General features: G+C 40.5%; 1 protein-coding gene across 1 annotated transcript; it reads right to left on the bottom strand.

Annotated features, from left to right (window-relative positions):
* Positions 1-172: 172 nt before the first annotated feature.
* On the bottom strand, positions 173-20,129 carry LOC118788298 (adenylate cyclase type 2-like). Its single transcript, XM_036544256.1, has 25 exons — positions 20,073-20,129; positions 18,429-18,623; positions 16,619-16,789; positions 13,683-13,832; positions 11,992-12,149; positions 11,368-11,479; positions 11,030-11,157; positions 9,198-9,356; positions 8,627-8,759; positions 7,901-8,080; positions 7,632-7,675; positions 7,037-7,114; positions 6,680-6,749; positions 6,362-6,459; positions 6,140-6,224; positions 5,337-5,474; positions 5,031-5,135; positions 4,095-4,273; positions 3,929-4,013; positions 3,656-3,814; positions 2,826-2,972; positions 2,596-2,703; positions 1,930-2,044; positions 1,477-1,601; positions 173-1,157 (listed from the first exon to the last, which is right to left on the bottom strand). The coding sequence occupies exons 1-25, from the start codon at positions 20,127-20,129 to the stop codon at positions 1,011-1,013; spliced, it is 3,126 nt and encodes a 1,041-aa protein (XP_036400149.1). The 3' UTR covers positions 173-1,010.
* Positions 20,130-22,119: the final 1,990 nt, after the last annotated feature.

Raw genomic sequence — 22,119 nt, 5'->3', positions numbered from 1 at the left:
CTAGTACCACTGGTAACAGTGTGAGGTTGTATAAATAAATACTTGTTTACTACTGCTGTCATGATAGGCAAGGCCAAAAGCTTAACTTGTAAAAATGATTTATTACATACCAGGACTGTGCAAAATGCAAAAATGTTCATTCATTTGTTCTTAAATTATACTGTATATCAGAAAGGCCACATGGTTGGTGATGATGAGGAGGGATTTAAGAGATGGTGACAGTAAATTAAGGTCAAAGAACAACACCAGCAGTCTTTCCACAGTCTTTTCCTCAGGGCACATCCTGTCAAGCACTGAGTTTCTCATATACACTCAGTATTTCTTCACAAGTTTCCACAAGTGCTGAGAAGGGCCCATAAGACCTCTTTGTCAATGTGGACTACATGAAAAGAAAGACAACCTGGCATGCTACATTCTGCTGCTGGACTGACTATTCTCCAAAGATGAATCTGCAGATGGCTACGAGAGCCCTTCACTGCAAGCTCAGAAGCACAGACATATCACAAGTTTATAACTGGCTAATTAGATGAAGCAGATTGCTTGTTAGTTCTAAGGCTGGCTCTTCCAGGATTGAGGATCCCATATATTTGGCATTGATATTTTAAATGATACTGTTTGACAAAAAAGCCAATGTGCAAGAAAAGAGAAATACGAATAAGGATTGAGAATCATGACTAACCTTTGATCTCACATTTTACCTTGTGTCAAATATATATAAAAAACAACTCCCAACATGTTTATTCATAAAGAACATTTACAGTAATTATGTCATCAAATGCATAGCCCATTTAAGTCAATAAGGTAGGCTGACTGTCCAAAGATCACCACTGTACATCTTCAGAGGTACAGAACAGCAGCGTTCTTTCACCTAGACCAGTTCATCTTCAAGGTTTTAGTGCTGACAGAGTTCCTCAGTCACAAATTATCAAACCTTTTGTGAAGGGACATCTCCTGGCTTAAAGGCAGAGCATCTCCGTGAGGATAGTTGCTGTGGCTTTGTGTATTCAATTTCAGCTTAGTGCCATGCCCGGGGACTTGATCATGTCAGTGCACACAAAGAAGGTCTTCAGCTCTCCCTTTCCCTTCACATTGACCAGGCCCCTGCACTCGCAGGAGTAGCCCAGCCCCTGCAGTATGCTGGCTGTCTCTTCAGTCACCTGGCCAGGACACAGAGGGACCATGTTAACATCAATGAATCCTACTCATCAGTACAGACATTACTGAATGCTCACCACCACCACCACAGACACAAATGGATGAATTTATTTCAAACATAAATGTTGAAAGAAAACTTCATTTGTTATTGTTACCCCTTTTCATCACAGAATAAGAGTAACAGAAAACATACACATACACATGCGTGTGTGTGTGTGTGTGTGTGTGTGTGTGTGTTTAGACAATACAAATATTGACTTTTTCATATGAAAGTTTCCTGCTTCCAATGTCATGAACAGGAAACATGAACAGAGGCTGTACCTGGATCCTGCCCTGCTCTCCTGTGCTCTCCATCCTGCTGGCCACATTCACTGTGTTTCCCCAGATGTCGTACTGAGGCTTCCTTGCCCCAATCACCCCAGCAATCACTGGACCGTGGTTAATTCCTGGCAGATGACAATGTGGTGAGAAAGCAGAATGGCAATTGAACACCTGACTTTCACACACAGCAGGGTTATTACAATTAACCTGCATTCTCATATTTTATAGAAAGCCAGCCACTGTCAATAAATGCCTAGCTTGCTAGTGACTTACCTGAGTGCAAATGCATGGCATTTCATCCCATCTTCGTGATCAATAGACCATTTTAGCTTACCATGTTCATGTAAGATTTTAAGAGGTAAAATCAGCATAAATATAAGTACCAGGAGGTCCACCTCTGTAAAGCAGCAGAAGTGTGTATGTATGTGTGTCCACGGCCCATGGATTACTCACCCACACGCAGGCGGAAGCTGTTGAAGGAGTGCCTGTTGATTCCGTCTAACTTGCCCATCAGTGCAATGGCAAACTCCACCAGGTTACCAGTCTGTGCCTGCTGCCTCTCTCTGTCCTGAATTGCATGACATGGGGTGACACAGAAACAGGGACACAATGCTGTGGGAGCATTCCAGTGCTCTAACAGGCTGCGTTTTCCAGACAGCTGACAATGTGCAGTAAATGTGTATTTTAATTATATTACATTATTGTTATTTAGCAGATGTGTCTACCCAGAGCGACTTACAATTTTTACGTTATCCATTATGCAGCTGGATATTTACTGAGGCAACTGTGGATTAGGTTACCATGCCCAAGGGTACAGCAGCAGTGCCCCAGCAGGAAACTAAACCAGCAGCCTTTAGGTTACAGGCCCTGCTCCCTACCACTATGCTAAACTGGCACCTAATTATATTAACCACATCTTGGAAAGACATTTTCAATGTGATATATCTGAGCTCACATAGCTTGTGTTAAGTGTTAAGCTTCTCTTAACACTGCATGGGTATTGTCATGTAATGTATGACATCAACATAGAAACGGTTTATTGCCCAGGTGTATGAGGAGCAATGAGGTAAAATTTCACTTTTATCCTCCCCCTCCCCGTGACCTGGGACAAAGACGTACCTGGTTGTTCTCCTGTCCTGGTGTTGCGCTCAGCCCTGCGGCAGCCATATATGTGCTGCCGATGGTTTTGATTTTCTCCACCCCACTGAATTTTGGCTTGGACAGCAGCTGTGGGCAGGACACACAGGGTTCAGACAACACCTCATCTGACCTGAAGACGAGCTGTTCACACCCTAGTGGAGGACGACCATTTCAGCACGTCCGTCTTTTCCTGAAAGTGGGAATCTGACCTCATCAAAGTCGGCGATGATCTCGTTGAGCAGCCTCAGACACTCAAGGCCCTCCTTGTTGATGTCACACTCCGTGTAGAATTCTTTGAAGTCCGGGATGGAGGCAAACATCACGCACACACACTCGTATGACTGGTAGTATAGGTCCTGAAAGAGAGACCAAGAGACACAGCCCATACCAAGGGATGCTGCCATATTTCAGCTGTCTGTTCATCTTATCAACTTCCAGATTCATGCTACCATATTCATTCTTTGATAATATTGTTATTGTTGAAAGCAACTAAGTAGTAAAATATGCTATGTTTGGCGACAGCTGCAGAAGTTGGGTAGAAGGCAGCACAGAACAGGACAGTAACCTTAACAGTTTCTTCCAACAAGAGTAGAATTCACAGCCAAAACACGTCTCCACTGCAGACCAGCCATAGTAATGTCACAATTTAAAGAAACAGCCCAAGAGGAAAGGGGAAAAACTTGCAAGCAATTGCCACCACCTCTCACACATGTATTTAATAGTTCCAGAGGCTGGCAAAAAACATGTAAGAGGTATTCAGACAGGATTTCCGGAAAGGAGCTAGAGACTCTACAGGTGACAGAACTTACACAGGGTTGATGTACACCATAACCACACTGCCGCCCAGTATGAATGAACCACTGACCACAATGACAATCCATTCATCTTAGTTTTCACCATGAATTTCAACAGAATGATGGAAACTGAACCCCAGAAGTGCATGGAGGGGTGAGGTGGAGCGGATCATAATTTGATGCCTTAGATGCAAGACCGCTGTATTGTGTGTCTCAGTAAGTATAGCATTTAGGGAGAGTCGTACCTCGTTCTTTTTGTTCTCCCCAACAAACAGTGTGGCCACATGGGCAGGCAGCACGTTCTCAAGCAGGATCCGGTTGAGGTTCTCTCGGGTCTCGATCTCATCCTGCTCGAAGTGGTTCTTGTGCTTCAGCAGAAATTCCAGGCGGCAGGAGTATTCGTTCTGGGAGAGGAGTCATAGAATAAGGATAGGGAAGACGAAGAAGAGGAGGAAGTGGAGAGCTACCAGCGTTCTAGTGCTCGTTAGGGCATGGGAGGAAAGAGGGTGTGGCCTCACCTGTCGTATGATGATGAGCATGGTGATGAGGAACCAGGTAATGTGCATGCAGCTCATCAGCTGGGGGTCATTGATAATGTCCTTACTGAAGAGAATCCACAAGGTCAGGCACTGGTTGAGGGACAGGGAAGCTTGACATGCAATGTGTCTGACCCACTTGTAGTACCTGGCATTGTGATAGGACAAGATGCAACCAAAGCACTGGAAGACGTGGCGCTCCGAGCTGAGGATGATGATGTAGTAGGCGGTGGAGGCCAGGGTGAGGAAGGCTAATTTGAGCTCAAAGCTGACCCTCAGAAACACTCCGCATGCAATCAGAGCCAGGATACAGCTGTGCACTGAATACTGAGGGAGAGAAGGTTACAGAATGGGTAGTGAAAGAGCAGGAGAATGGAAAAACCAAGACAAGGTGAGGGCAACAGAGAGGAGCATCCATAAGTAATGTTGCTGCCTCTCTGCCTGCTGACTCAAACTTATTTGCCAGATTTACAAACAGAAGAATGGAAACGTACAGGGTGGACAGATGTGTGATAAAATGTTGACACGGTCGACAAGACATGGCATACAAACATCCTCTAATAAGCTTTTTTTCTGCACCGTGGACAAATTTCCAATTCTCTCACTTATTTTTGCTAAGAAGCTAGAAGATGGTCTTCCAGCAATTTTCCAGCAATGTTCTATCTTCCAAGTCCCAATATGGCAGCATTTTTTATCCTGCAGTGTTCAAAATGATTTACCTACACCAACCAAACCCTCCACATCACTGATAAATCAAGTCAGAGGTAAGCCATATGTCATTTTAGGGAATACATAAACATCAGCTGGTATTTGATCACAAGAGTAACAGTCAGACACAAGAGTACATAACTTACACAAGGGTAACAGTTCAAGTATTTCAACATCACTCATTTTCAGTTCTCCATTTTCCAGGTTTATCTTTACACTCTTGAAGCTCTTGTTTTCTCAAGTCATATCTTTTTGAAAACCATGCCATAACCCTGGCTGTTGTTGTTGGATAAGAACGTTCTTAAATTGATTTAACAGTGAGTAAGACATATTTCAGAGTAGCCCTATGTAGTACAGAAGTACACATGATACTCACAGGCAGGTAGGACATCCGATCTATAACTGTCCAACCGGTGTCGTTTGAGTGGAAAGAGGTACAATTGTGATCACACACGGTTGGGGTTGGGTTGTCGACAAAATACTGCAAAGACAAGGTGTGACTGAGAGCCAAGACCCTTCATTCAGCTTTTGTGTCCTGGACGATTTTCAGATGAGATGTTACTGGGCTGCAATAACTAATGTTGTGTAACTAACTGGATAACATCATTTGGTACAGTGAGCACAGGGCATATATGACTGGTGCACCACATTGCTACAGTGGGGAGTATGTGAGGTGGGTTACCAGGTTGAACACAGCCAGGATGAGGATCATAGCAGTAGAGATTATGGCCAGGGGGAGGCGCACACACGGCCTCTCCTCCACTGCTTCAGACACGGCAGACAGCCACTGACATGGCGCCAGCCTCTCTGGAAGCCACCGCTGAGAGGTGAGACAGGGAAGAAAAGAAACATGGAGAAAGAGGAGGAGAGACAGGATAGTCAGTGGAAGAGAGCAAGACAGTGCCAAAAACAGACAGAAAATGAAAAGAGCCAAGGAAAATGGAATGGGAAATACAACAGCATAAAAGGAAAGCATAAAATTAAGGAGAGAGGAGAAGAGCAGAAAGTTTGAAAGGAGAACCACAAAAATACAAGCTTGTGAGCTGAATTCATATTGCACAACAATATATTGCAATATAGTCTATAAATTTATCTCCACCAAAGAAATATTGTATTATCCCTGCTACCAGGAATTATTGTTAATGTCCTTTCAGCGAAGCAGTCTTTTTAAATATACCTACAGACTGTAACACTGGTTTTGCCCAAGAATGAATTTAAGGAAGACACACACCAATTTTGTGTCCTCCATATGTGTTACATTTGTTTTACATTTGGTCATTCAGCAGACACTCTTATCCAGAGAGACTTACTCGTACAAAAGAGCATACAGAAAGGTTACAGTGGATCTGTACAATGACAGCCTCTCACAGAAAAATGTTTTATTGCTTCACAGAATCTCATGCAGTCTGTGCACCAAACTAGACTGTGCTCAGGAAACCACATGGACCACACTATTTCACTTTAATTTCAGGGTGGGACACTTACTTGCAGGTGACTTGCAAAACAGATGCTCAAAATCAACATCAAGACACATGTCAGCACTCCAAATGACAGTCCCAGTGTTGCGGGCCTGAACGAGGTTGACAGAAAGTAGGTCAAATATAAATATAATATATCAAATATAAATACTGCATGTAGTTGGATCCAATTCTTTCCATTCTGTCTGTATAAAAAAGTTTATGTTGGGAAAGGGGTTATGGCACTCACTCATTTGTCACAAACATTTGGACCATAAAGATGCAGACGAAGATGAAGGTGGCACAGGCCATGTCATATTTGAACCTGGGAACATCAATACTGCGGTACTGGAAAGGAGGCATGAGAGAAACAGCACATATTTCTAAAATTGAAATAATGTGCAATGAGACTGAATTTCTAATGAGATTTTATAGTTGACATTTTTAACATTCAATTTTTAATTAAGGTCCTTTTACCTAGGCAAAAACATCCAGTCAACTCTCTCAGGTAAATGAACTGTTATCCCTACTATTCACGTCTCATATCTCCACAACAGACTTACAGTACCTGCTTCTCCATCTCTTTCTTAGTGAACCATAAGGTGAAGCTCCTGATTTCTTCTGGTTTAACCCACTCCCTGTGTAAAAAAGCAACAGAGGAGCTGTACTCCCACTAGGTGGCTGAATGAACCTCCACCCCCCAAGTCCCCTCCAAACGTACCTCTTTCTGACTGCTTATCTTTCCCTCACTTTGAAATTTGTAAGCGAGCTTACACTTAATATGCTCTCTGTAAATGAAATATTTATCCCTAACCCATCTAACTGTTTTTTCTGACAAACTGAATGAGGTGTTTCTGAATCAGGGACAAGACAAAAGCAATACCAAAACGCTTGATGAAAGTTAAAGGGGAGGATGTATACGCACTTGCTGTTCAGTTCATCAATGGCCAGGGTCATCTCATTGCACAGCTCTTCATCAAATTTGGTCGTCTGGACCTTGTCCCTGCAGAGAGGCGTGCTGAACATATAAGACGGAACAGATATGGACAGACCAATGGAAATGGACAGAAAGAAAGATCAACAGTGATGAACCAGATGACCTAGTTCAAGGCCTTCCAGCTCCCGTTTGCTGATGATGCTCAGCTCAGAGGGGTACAATAATGTATGTTAAAAGGAGCCATTTTGAATCAGTGCAGGAATCACACCCAGTTTACCCATTACAAGCTGACATGTGTACAAAAATCTACCTCTCCCACTTGTTAGATATACAAATCACCAGCTTGCATATGACATTGAAATTTTAACCTGCTTGATGAGTAAATTCTGGTATTGGGTAGTACTTGGACGGGAAACCTGGGAAATTAGGTTACTGCTGGAAGTGGTATTGAAGAGCCAGTAGGGGGCAGCCTTCTGCCCAAACCAAACACATTATGTCTGACATTCCAGTCATTCACTGAGATGAAAACCCTTTAGGCCTCCCAGCTATCTCTGAACACTTATCACTTGAGATTTTCGTTTACCTGTCAGACGGTTTGGAACTGGAAGCTGACTGCAGAGGTATGTCCTGGAAAGAGGAATAAAACATTTTTTTCATGGCAGGAATTCTCATGTAAGTTCAGTCTCAGAGAATTCCTTGAGCAAGACTCAAAGGCCAGTCTATGACTTGGTTCAGGATACTGAATGCAAGTTAAGGTGCAAGTGCATGCTGTGCTGATATGAATAAGCACACTTTAAACTTTATATCATATTTGATGCAGAATAGCCGATGCAAAGTCAGCTCCCTCCTCACCTTGCTGCGGGACGTGCCATAGACTATGGCATCAGTGGCATAATCATCGCGCCTCTGCAGGTGGGCAAAGGGCTTCACAGCGCCCCAGGACTCCAGGTATCGGGTCATCCGCATGGAGGCCCGCATCTTCAGCCCGTCGTTCATTTGTGGCTTGCGCCTAGTCTGTCCCTGGTCCTTGGACTGCAGATACACACAGAGGAAACACACCAGCGCAGCCCGTCACTTTCAAGAGCACTGTCTCCTGCCTGACTGGAAGGATGAGTCAGCCTGGCTACATTTACATTTATTCATTTGGCATACGCTTTCATCCAAAGTGAGGCAGAGTACAACACAAGCAAAAAGCCATATAAGGAGTCAACAATATTAGAACTGTTGCATGACCAAGTTTCTATAGTTGGGTAGACAAGGTACAAGCTAGCTCACAGAAGTACAAGTGCATGAAACCATAGATCTGAAAATTTTAAACAAAGTTAAACAAAGATGAAGCAAAGTTTAAGACATAAGAAATTGTTTTAGGTGGTCGTGTTTCAGGTGTTCAGGTAATGCAAAGAGCTGTCTTCAGATGTTTCTTGAAGACAGTGAGGGACTTAACAGAACGGATGAAGTATGGAATTTCATTCCACCATCAGGGGACAACGCTGGAAAAAGTCCTGGACAGTGATAGTTCTGGATAGTGAAAGTTCTGTATAGTGTCTAGGTATAAATAAATAATAGCTATAAATTCACCCGAGGGTCAATGACAAGGTATGTTTGGACATTCTGCTCCTTGAGGTAGGGGTCTCTCAGGTGGCCGTTTCCCTCCTCCACTTCGTAGGCCTTGTTGAGGTGTTTGAGTGTGGCTTCCGTGATGTGGACACGCCTGTCAGTGTAAATATATCACCACAGCATGTCAACACCGTGGCTCATACAAAACAAAAACCTACCCTGTGCCCTAGAAAGTCAAATGAATTCTTATACAGGCAATCCCCAGGTTGGCTGGACTTTACGTAAGCCCCCTTAAAAATATCGGAGGAAGAAGTGCTTAATGTATTCATGAGATAGGTAGTGTAAAATAACAGTGCAGTATGAGTACACCATGTACCAAGACAGGTGGTAGAAGACATTTATATAACACATGAGTTTATGTATGAATTTAAATAACATGAGTTATGTGTTGACTTCCAGAATGTACATAACTTGTGGACCATCTTCATGTTTTAAAAGAAAAAGAAATACAGGTGTCACTAAGCAGTGGTTTTCTGAGAAGCTCTGTCTGTCAATTAATGCTCGCAATTACGTGACATCCCACTGGACTTACCCAGGCAATCCCCCCGACTCCATGTGATTGGCCAAGGTGACATCATGTGACCACACATCAAACTGCCACTTGCGGAGGCCAATCACACCGCAGAGCACATTCCCAGAATGCACACCCACTCTCATGTTGATGTCCACACCCGTGGCATCTCTCACCTGCCTAAAGGGACAAACAGTATGAGGGGAACCATGAGGAAGTCTCAACAGCAATCTCCACAGGTTCTGTCAGACAGAATTACACACACCTGCACCAGTTTGATTTGCCCTGTTTCTTGCCACAGTAGCACCAGCATGCTGTGCCAAATTTGATCCTATGATGATATGGTAGTAAGTTTTCTTTGTGAGTTGCTGTCGTTGTACAATATGACCTCCAGGTGGCAGCTGTAAACACATAGGCTATTATAACATGGCCTTCACAATTTAAATGAAGGAACAAACATATGCTATCTAAATTAAATAGACATTTGCTATATTTTGCCATTAACGGGATACATTCGCAGTGGCTTGCATCTTAAAGATACTCAAATGTCACTCTGTTGCTACCCACAGATAACATACCCAGATGTGAAAGATAATGAAGAAAATGAAAGAAAACAACTATAGCCAGTTCTGTAAATTGCTGTAAAACTTGGTTCTCACCGGTGAATTTTGTTCATTGCAGTATTTTTTTAACCATAATACCACAGATATATTAGTTTAAACATCTCCCAAAACCAATTAAATATATATATATATTTTAAAGAACCTTGTCAGCTACAGCAGGATACCATTAAGCTCAGATCCATGCCATAAAATACAACATTTAAGGCTCCACTATTCTCAAAGGCACTAGCAGACTCTACAATACACCCCATACAATAGGTCTCCCTGTTCCATTACCACTGTGTGTGCCAAGGATCCCAAGCCCAACATTCTGCCGCTCATTCAACTTATTTCATAAGCAGGGTTTGCATTACGCACCGGCCTATGCGGAAAGTGTCACACCATAAAATTCACATTCATTTGGTCCATTCATTGTCAGATTTATGGTTTGGATCTACTGCTTCAAACATACACATTTTACGGGATTTCATTAAAATCCACAGTGTAGCCTTAGCCTATTCATCAAAAATATGGGCAGGATTTAATTTTCACATTGTGTGACCAAGGAAAGAACTTCATGTCCATAGAATGGCCACAGCCCTAAACTCTATCTAAATCCCCCTTTCTTCAATAACAGTAAAGTGTATCAAGCCTTTTATAATAACCCAGAATTATTCATCAATTGTTAATTTTATTACAACTGCAATGATTAATTAAACCAGTCTTAATTAATTAAATTATTCAGTTCTGATCCTGGGACATGGGACAATGTGTTCTGTGACAGGCTGTAGATGGATTGGCATGCTCTAGTTTATGGCTGGCACACAGTTGTTAAGTATACACTTCCACATTAATGCAGTAACACACAATTGCTGCTTTGTCACAGACTATCATAGATTAAATCAAAGACAAAGAAAATTATGTCATATTATGTACATAAGAACAGCGAGTGGCAATTATTGTCACTATGAATATGTGCAAAAGAATCAGTGCTGTGTAATGGCGCACAGACGATATCAATCAAATCAGGGCACAAGGATGTTCAGGCCATTTTCATGTTATTTCCTTTTATGGATTTTTAATTAAATGTTACCAAACTTCAAGTGAAGTAGTGAAGGATGACAGCCATAACATTTCTCCTTCATTACTTTAGTTTTAGCCACTACATGAATGAATTATATTCATTTAATAATCTTTTAAATCTTTTAAAAATCTTTTAAATTCCATCTTGGTAGTACCCCTGATACTCACTTGATGGCCTCGCACATGTCTAAGCCCATCTTCACACAGTTCTTTGCATGCCCAGGTAGGGAGACAGGCAGCCCAGACACACAGTAGTAACAGTCTCCTAAAATCTTTATTCTCATACATTCATTCTCCTGAAATAAAAGACAAAAATGAGTATTGTACTCTATTAAATATGCCACCTTCACCTGAATATTACTGCAGGACAAAGAAACATATATACAGAATACATATACGATTATGATAATGGTGATGATTATTATTAATCATAAGCATAACAATAAACATGGTTATAATATTAATTCTAACTTTATTATTGATGATCCATTATAATATCAGATGACCTTGGCAATTTGATCAAATTTCCCAAAGAGCTCATTGAGCATGACGACCAGCTCTTTGGGTGAGCAGTCACTGGCCAGCTGGGTGAAGCCCACGATGTCAGCATACAGGATACTACAACAGAGAAGCACAGCCATCAGGACTACAGTCTAACACACACCCACTAAACTGAAATACAACTACTACCTTTGAATCTACAGGTGCATGAAAGAAACAACCTATGAGAATTCAATCACTGTGAATCACCCACTTAACACCATGGGTGCATTTGTATTTTTACATTCTGGTAGCCATGTCATCAGTATGGCCAAAGTAGGTCTGATGAATCATTTGATTTCATAACACCTACAGGCATAAATCACTGGGCAAAATGGAGAACACCTGACTCAGGCAGTGAAATTTACAAACAAGCTGCAAGTTCTCACAAACTGCATGTATGATATCTGCTCCCTTTTCTCATCGAAACAACACACATTTTCATGCTTTATATATAAATATATATATATATATATATATATATATATATATATATATATATATATATATATATATATATATATATATATATTCATTGCTGTGGCGTGCACCACAGGCATTGTATTTGCCACAGAAGGTGCTGGACATACCTGACATTCTCATGCCTCTTGACATACAGGCTGTGGAAGTTGTCCTTCACCAGGCGCTGCTTCTCCTCCTTGTCTTTGCAGTCCTGCAGTCGCTCCATGATGGTGAACTTCATCTTCAGGGATATGTAGACGGGCAACACAGACTGAAGCAGGTCCTCCTGGAAACACGGGGGCAGTGAGACAGGTCTGGACACACTGCTGTAGCTACTGTGCGGTCCACTGTCCACTCACATTTCATAAGGACCACAGGTACACAGGTACACAAGTACACAGGTACAAGGAGGGGACAGCCCAGCTGTCTGCTGGAGTCTACCCTTTTGTTCTGGTTTTCATGTCTTAGTTGAAATAATTATCTGCATATGAAATCACCTCACCTTGTGTTTCAAGTCTATATTAATGAAAAACACTCAAAACTCTGCCTACCTAGATTGAAAATGCTGGACATTCTCTATTGTACATCCACTCAGATTGTAAAATGATATCATATCAAAGTTATCGGTGATATCAGTTGCAAAAGTAATAACAATGTTTTAATTCAGACTGGGAGGTGTGGGTGGATCTGAAATCGGCCTACTCCAAATATCAGGAAAGGTGATTGCCACATTAGAATAGAACAGAATAGGACTGAAATATCTTTTCAGGAATTTGACTGGCACTTCCAGAGCTTCAATCCACATACATTTTATAACTAAATGCCAATAATTGCCAATAATGTTTTATAAATGTTTAACAAGAAACAGACCCACACCTGCTGAAAAAGTGAGAAAAATACATTTCAAAAATGAGGACAAAATTAAAAAAAAAAAAAGGCACTCTTGCCTGATCTGCTTTTTTTTGTTTTTACATTTACTTTCCTCATTTCTTCTGCTTTGCTGGTTTCAAACAGAGGATGTACCCCAGCAGTGGATTTGGCCTCACATATTTCTACACAGATCATATCAAGTTTTATGTGGTTTTTGTACACTGATGTTGTGATTGATCTCATATATCTTATCAGATATTCTTTCACTGAAATTCGGAAGGATACTCTGTACTCAGAGAGCTTTCTGTGGTGAAGGTACTATGCACAAACTGTGCAGACCTAGGGTTATCGTTATAGTTTTTGGCATTAAAGGGCATAATTCATATTTATATTTCCTTCAAACATTGGTTTAATCTGCAACATTATTGTTCTTTGCCCCTGTGAAATTTGGCCAAGAGGGTCCATACCTCACTGGTAACACTATTTTCAAATACAATATTGAGCACCATATTGACGTGTATACCACTACATTCTGATCTGCTGATTTGTCTATATAATCTTGCTCTTTGATGTCCCTTCCCTAGCAACCTTCAAGATAAACTAAAAACAGTAGCAAAAGAGATAACTACAACTTATTTGAACACAGCATACACACATATATACTTATCCTCAGTAGGAATAAGATGATGCATACATTATTGTAATTTGTGACATTTGGTGTTAAGCAAGTACTTAAAAGGCAACCAAGCTGAAACTCAAGCAGTACAAATTTAATATCATTTACTTAGATAAGTATACCTGCAATTCTACATTATTCTTTTCTTACAGTAAATAAATTAGCTGTTTGCTGGAATGTTGGGGGCACCCCAAAATGGTGATGAGATCAGCCTCTCCAGATAAAGCTGGCAGAGTGGGAGTGAGTGGTGTACATGAAGCACAGGGCTCTGACCTGTTGCCTTTTCTCGATCTCCAGTTTCATGCGAATGCCCAGGAATCTGTGTATGTCCTGGCATGTCTGCCTCAGTGCTCTCTCCATACGCACCTTGTGGAAGGCCCCCACCACGCTGCCACACAGGAACACCGCTGCATTGGACAACAACTGGAGAAGAGGGGCTGCATCAGCAAAGCACAGGGCAACACAAATACACACACATATAAACACACATAGGAGCGCACACACACATATACATACACACATGTGTGTGTGTGTGTGCGTGCATATAAACATGTATATGCACACATGCACGCACGCACGCATGCACACACACACTCAGGTATAAAAAACCTGATTATTTGAAACAGCATACACAGCATGTCCACACTCCAGGATTTTGAAACACTGCTGTGGGATCCTGAGAGTAATAACCATTTAAAGTTATCTGTTCATAGAAACCATAGGCTGTACCAGTAGGTGTACAATCAACAGAGCTTCAGACTCATAATTGTGGAAATACAAATGGACACTAATTATACAGTATTCTACAGACTGGTTTGAATGTGTGACTGTGGTCATTCCCCAACATGTGTATATGTTGGCCAGACTGTTGTGTCAGCTATAGTTATAATTTAAAAGGCACTGATGCTACAGTATAGGGATATAATTACCACACACCTTATTTATATGGTCTGATCTGCAGTCTTGCCAAGTACAGCAGGCCATTGCTTCAAGAGTCTATCTACAGTGTATCATTCACTTTGAGCACAGACTACTTTTATGGCCTTTATTATTTGTTTTTTGTTTGCTTTATTATATATTTGCTTTATAATATATTTATTCTTTTGTTGTTTTTGATGTGTGCCGGTGCAGTTGTGACACTCAAATTTCCTTCGGGATTAATAAAGCATTTCTTATTCTTATTCTTATTATTCTTATATTATTATATTAATATACATTAACTATAATACGTGGATGTGTGGAACAATACTGAACAATGTTGAATGGTTTATTAACTGTTTGATGGTCTTTAGGGCCAAGACGTACAAAATAATCAACAAAATATTGACTTGACACAGAATATGATTTTCATATAGAAAAAAAAAAATTGTTTAACAATATTTTTACCCCAAAAACAATCCAGATCACAAAATCACCACGGTGGAAAAATGGGTGTTATGATGTGAGTGTTATATTTTCTTTTCATGGAGGACTTAATCATTTTAAAAAATCTTTGCAATGTTAAACCATTCTATGTCCAAAATATTTTGTGGTTTATATTAACTTCACATTTTGCTTATGCGCCTGTTGGTAGCCTAACCTGCACCTCTGATCTGCCAGCTACACTGGCAGAAGTAGCAAATGCACAAAACAGGAACATGGAAGTGCGAGAGTTGCGATGAAAGGAGACAAACTGATGGTTTGTCTGATTGAACTGGGTGGGAAGTTGTCCAGGATGTTTTGTACCAGACATTACCTGTCAAGGGTGTGGGGGTGAAATACCAACATGTCTAATGTCAAACATGCCTAATGTATGCCAAAAATATATGCCTGGTAACATGAAACCTGCAGGGTTTTTAAACATTTGTAATTTTACACATTACACACGAGTGCTCTTTTCCTAAGAGTAAGTAAGAACAGAAAAGGTTACTTGAAGATTACCACTACAGCTTTCTCATCTTTGGAACCCTAAAACCCACCTCCCCTGCCAGATCTTAAAATACGGAAATGGGGCCCTCAGTTCACCAGCCAGTTCCTCTCTGATGTTTGTAAAAAGTAGGCAGTGACACAAAAAATGGCAACCATCTACAATCCGCAATTCAACCTCATTTGGACAATCGATTATACCATAAAAACCATGATGGTTTCATTTGTGACTAAATGCCATCAGGAGTAGGATATGTGCTTGTTTGAATTTATGTCTACAATCAAAAACACAAAGCATGAATCCACAAATCGAACATTATCAGAAGGCCCATTGGAGAGACATATTCAAAAAGTTCCAATATCTCCACAATCACAAAACACCTTACAAGAATATCAACAACAAATTGTACAGGATATTAGTTGGAGAATGGTTGTGGTCACACATAGATGAGCCAGGAACTGCAATGTTCACAGGAGAACAGTATAGTTCCTTTTGAGAGATTTGGTATGGATAAAGCCTCCGTGACGTTTTTAACCAAGCTGGTACCAAACTGGACAAGTCCAGCTCAAGCGATTGAATGGCTTGCACTGAGGACTTTTTTGTATTCATTTTTCTGCTTGGTTGAGGACTCATTGCTTTGGGTTCCATTTTGAGCTCTTCTTTTTGGGAGAATTTTTTGTAGCTTGTAGGTCTTATGGACTAGTTGAGTAGTTACTTTGCTTTTGGGACTCCATTGTAAATACAAATATATTGTATTTTATATGTAAGTGGGGTTGTTATTCAGGGGAGTTGTTTCTCCTGTGCAGAGCTGAAAATAAGTTGCACCATTACTGTGGGTTTGAGTGTGGTTTGTTGTTTTTGCGCTGCTTACAGATCCTTATCTGTTAAACTGTGCACCTCATTTTTTCCCTACAGACTGCTGGTTTGCCAGCTTGATTTTTATAGTTTGGCTTTAGAGATACATGGTGAGCTACTCATCCCAAGTAAAAAAATAATTTTAGAAAAAACACATGCAATATTTCATGAATGTAAAAATGTACACAGTTTGTTTTCCAAACCAAAATCAATGGTAGTGACATCAATGAAACAAGAAACCCTTGGGATTTTCTGAAAAGGGGGTGTAGGGAGTGGGAAGAGAGCCAAATTTTGGTAGTTTCCTCTACATGGTGTCATTTTAAGTTTATGTATACGAGAAACAGAATGAAAATGTAGGAAGCCATAGCCTACGGAGGGGTATGAGAAAATTTCCTCCACTTCAACTCAAGGTGGTGGTCTAGGATTGTAAGAACAAGGGGTGAAATACCTGATTGCTCGGAAAACTGCGCTTGAAGATGTCTGGAGGCATCACGGTGAAGATCACGGCAAGCACAATAATGTGAGATAGAGTGGAGGCAGTGCTGAGGAGGACAGCGTAGCGCATCCGGATGGGCAGCATGGTGTACACCACAAAGATGATGAAGAGGAAGAAAGGCACCTGCGGACAAGGGAGGGAGACATTTAAAGAATCTAACAGCTAAACAGCTATCACAGTGACTGTCAGAGTGCATCGCCCCCACATGGTCACCTAAAAGCTATACCATCTCCTGTACATCCTACAGACAGTGTGAAAGACATGTGAAAGACAATCATAGAATCAAAGAATATTGTCAATTGAAAGGTGACCTGGTGAAGACAGATCCATATGAACAGCCTGGACAGCATATACGACTACGATAAACTGATATACTGTACAGTATTCCTAAAGGCCAAGCATTGAAAAGCAGCAGGTGTTTCACCTGTTTTGTCAATAGTCACTGTACAGTGGGTGTCCCTCAGTACATAAGGGGTAAGGGAGTAACAAGCATGGCTCCTTCCTGCGGCTCTTTCATAGTTATCCCAGATAAGTACACATCAGATGACATCCACACATGGCTTTGTAACACTGGCTTCGCAAGGTACAGCCATCCTCAACCCATCAACAGAGGGGTTAAAAGAATTCATGCAATGGCAGTTCTCAACTTGTAGCCCTATTAGCATAAAGGTGCTATAAGGTGGGTGTGATCAAAGGAGGGGGAATGTCAGGAATGTGCTGTAGTATGAGGCGAACACAGTGTGGTTACAGAACAATGAATACCCTGTCATGTCTTAGACTGAATCCATCCACAGCAAGTGTTAAGTGCACTTAACTCAGATTGCCATGGCAGAAATCACAGCTCAGGTCATTTATATACCCAGTACTAAGAGCACCTAAAGTAGCACCTAAGCCTGAATAATTGGCCCTAAGAATTTTTTCATTTGGTTGTACAATTTTTCAGGTGTTTTAAATAAAATAAAATGAAACAATGCTTTATCATATAAATGAGACTTATTTTAATCCACCTACAAAGTAGGGTTGCTCTTATAAAAATGTCTGTTAAGTTTCATGCAAGACTTGACATAGAATGCATAAGGAGAAAACATTCAGGGGAAAAAAAAAAACTCCACCTTGTGTCTTTTGGTGTGACAATGTAGATTAGAATGTACATCTGCTGATGGTTTCAGCTGAATCCTAAGCAACAGGGATGTCTACACAGCTCTGCAGAAGATTTGAGCCATTTCCAGGGCTGCTGCTCAACAGACCTCATGAGCCATACCCTTCTGTTCAGTTTGTAATGAACAATGAACCAATCCCACACCACAGACCCACCTGGTGATCCCACAGCACAACTGCAGACGTGATGCTGCTTTCAGTTCCCAAAGAATACCAGGTGGAGGTTAGTAGTTAAGAACAATATGTAAATGAATTCTGTCCCGTTTTCAGAACCTTTATATTAAGATGGCAATGTTGATTTCTGGGACAAAGGATTACATACTGTACGACATGCTGTTGAATTTATTAGGCCTACATTTTAAAGAGGCCCAAGACTTGTAAACATTTATCCACATTTGGTTATTGCCATTGCCTTTTGTACATATTTCATTAAGTAGTAGATAGGGGTAGTAGATAATTTTCTTCTTCTGAAGCATGACATGTCCCTCATACCTGCGTACCCAAATAGAGCTGGCCGTGAGAGGGGATAAGATTTGTGGGGGGGGGGGGGGGGCCAGAGAAGGAGAATAGGATGAACTGTTGAAGATGCAGGTAAGTGCATTACCTGGTTCCAAGGAAAAAATTCTCCGCTGAAGATGAAGGTGAAGCCCATGGTGATGAGCATGGACCACACCACCACACCCAGAGCTGTCATCCACTGCTCCGACAAGGACTGCGTGCACACCACCACGAACAAGGCCAGGAACACACACAGCCCACAGCTCACCACACCCACTAATGCACTGTACTTCACTTCAGTCTGTGGGGAAACGTAATGGACATGCTCAGGGGGGGACAGACATGTGCAGGCACACTTACACAGTGTGAAGGAGAGCCTTCAACTCCCCCTTAGTTAACAGTGTGTGATAATCATTAACGTTAAATGTTCAAGGGCCCTTTTCTTCTATCAATTCAAACTGTCCAATAACAGATCTTATTTTACCAGTTGCATCCAAAGCCTGTTAACTGTTTTCATGTTTGTTTTCATCTGTCTAGGAACCAGCCTATTGTGACACCTAAGCAACACCTGCCTAATTGAAGGCTTATTAAATACAGATGCGTGGCTGGAGAGTGAGGAAGAGGCTCATTTTGTTCCTGCCATCAGTTTGCTTGGGCTGATTTCTTTGTCTGTTGATTTTTAAAATAAATTATTGGGTGTTTTTTAACCTTTGCTCTTTTCTGCTCATTTATGTGAGAAGTGTTGGCCAGCTTCGCCACACACTCTAATGCATAAAATCAGTAACAGACAAGGTCAGCTAAGACACATACTAACACAACACAAATGCACAACAAGGAGACACAGCATGTTGCTCATTCAGTCATTTCAAATATGACACACACCCACAAAATAGCTAAGAAGACACAGGGACAGTGGAATGTGAGCTACTGAAAACAGGCAGATTCATGATACTTTTGATTTCCATCTGAGTTACAGTATAAGTATTAAGAATTATGTAATACTTAATATTATACTTAATATGTATGTTTCTGTTCAGATAAATCAAACATAATGTAAGCTACTTCTACTTCTGCATTTTTAAAAGCATATCTATCTGAATGCGCAGCAATAATTGTTTCACTTCATATCTGGCATTGCGGTCAGTCATTCCCCACCCCATCACCCAAACACTTAGTTAAGTGTAAAGTGTATATATATATATATATATATATATATATATATATATATATATATATATTTATAAATGTGTATATATATATATATATATACACACATCTTGATTCAGGAAGTAGGAAGCCATAGACTACGGAGGGGTATGAGATTAGCTGGATATGTACTTTCACTGTGTCACTGCAGCATTTCTCACCAAAAGGACAGCTACTCTCCATACTGTTCTGTCTGAGTTCTTAATCATTGTATAGATTATCACTGAGGAAAAAGTGTCATATTCATTTAAAGGGATTCTCAATTAAAAATATGCACAATGACGCTTCAAATACATACTGCAAGTACATTGTCAGCTAGGATGATGGCTGAATGCTCACTTCCATTTGTCTTTCTCGCACTGGGCCTAGTCCTGAAATTCCTATTCTTTGCCTTAGATTATCTGAACAAAAACTGCCTCACCCACAAGACTGTGAAAAGGTTCATGGGACCCTGTGTTACTGAAGTCCTACAATCGTAACATTGATCAAGCCTGGTAAATGCTGCCATTCAATCATACAGTACCTGTTCTACATTCATACAGACCTTTGCTATAATCATAGGGACCTGCTCTTCAATCATATGGTCCTCCTGTTCAATCATATTGCTCTAGAATCATACAAACCCACACTACAATCATAGATCTACTCTTAATCATATAGACCTGTATTACAGTCATTCAGACACAATCAAATAAGCTGTATGTATCATCTCTTCGCTGGTTTTTCCCAATCAATAATTTACTGTGAATGAAACACTGGTTTAATTCTTAAAACACATTGCCCTCATCATGAAAACCACAGTCTTTTTGCACAACTGGAAGTATTTTCTTGTTCATTTTACGTATTACAAAGCCCAAAGAATTGTTCTGCAAAACATGTCACATGTCCACAATTAACACAGGTCTACAGTTAACACATGATCCAGTTGAGTGTCTTCTGTATGCACATATACTGTGTATTAATTGCTTTGAATTACAAATATTTTCAATTGAATCCACTGCCACATCTCAGGTTCAAATGCTATATCAGTGATAAGTAAAAAATAAAAAGGGGTAGAAATATTAGAGAGAACTGGTATGGTCTTACAAAGTATACTCATTTGTATTTCAGGACATGCATAGTTTTATATCTACTGTACAGATTGTATCTATTGTACAAAGTTGAAAGACGCCTGTCTGGTAGCTACAGATGTGTTTTAATTGGACAATAAGAAGAAGCTGTTGTAAACATGGTAATTCAAAACAAGTATGTCTGCCTAAAATACTTTTTGCTCTTGTCTGAATGTATTTCAAAACTTTAGTGTTAGCTTTACAGCTGTAATTGCATCAGAGAAAACTAAGTGTGCAGGTTGTCACAGGAAAGGAACAGCAACAGGGCGATCTTGTATCGGCATGATCAAGGAAATCATTTTCTGTAGCGTGTTGTTATGAGAGTTGGGCTTGACTCCATTTTGATTCAGTCAGTTCAGAAAATGAAATGAAGTTCACCTAATTGAACTGTCCATCAATTCAAAATTTCCATGAAGTTTCTATTAAGATTTTTCATTTACTGAATTGAATTTCAATCCATTTTCCATCTCCTGTACTAGCTGCCTCGCTACAGGTAAAAATATTTGTCAGCTCTCCTTCTTCTCATATTGTTCTGATACTCTCAAACTCTTTTATCATCTTCATTGGTGATTGTTAATTATGACATTCTGAGTCACGGGCAAGGTATGCAGTATATTGACTGACACATTTAAAAAAAACACTAAAAGCATGAGACATTCTGTGATGTTTACATATAATAAAACATGACAATATCTGTGCATTTTTGAAATACTGCCACCAAGTATCCAACACTGCTTTGTTTATGCTTGTGATTGCTATTAAAATGATAGGCTTTGGCCAAGTTTTGGCTCAGCCCTGAATGCTTTCAAACCCTAGCAACACCCCTGCTTCACACCATGGACAATGAGAGTACCAAGACTCGAAGACCGATCCAAAACAGGAATAATTACAACTGCTGCTCAACTGTGTTGATTGTACCTACCCAGTGTGGTTGAGAGACGTGAACAAAATTGAAGAATGAGCTAACAAGAGTGAGAATGAGCTAAAACTAGATGCTCTTCTCGTAGACTGTCATTCTAGATACAGTGAACTTCAAACAGCCTGGCCATACAGAGCATGCTCATAAAATTTGAGGTTCCTTTCAAATGCATCACAGCAAATAGTTAACTAAGGCTATTCTAGGCAACTGAGTAATCACTGAGAATATAAAATAATCACTAGCTGAAGCCTCATGCATTTTTTAAAATATAATTTAAAAGGAATTGTTTTAATGTCTTGTCAATTGTTACTTTTCAGCAAAAATCCCATGAATGCTCCTTGACTTTCAGCAGTATTTTTCTTAGCAAACACCCAGCCCTAGCCATTACTGCATCATGTAATTTGTTTTTAAAATTGAGCCCCTACCCTCCAAAAAGTCTGTGCACAGCCCTGCACCCAAGAAATCTGTCTGGGTGGACAAGATTGCATACCAACTGTCTGAAAGAAGGGGACATGGACATGTCATTAGCATTAATTCCACAGCTCAGACAACACAAAGGTCAA

This window comes from Megalops cyprinoides, chromosome 13 (genome assembly GCF_013368585.1).
Source record: "Megalops cyprinoides isolate fMegCyp1 chromosome 13, fMegCyp1.pri, whole genome shotgun sequence".
Classification (NCBI taxonomy): domain Eukaryota; kingdom Metazoa; phylum Chordata; class Actinopteri; order Elopiformes; family Megalopidae; genus Megalops; species Megalops cyprinoides.
This window is presented reverse-complemented; position numbering and strand designations above follow the sequence as displayed.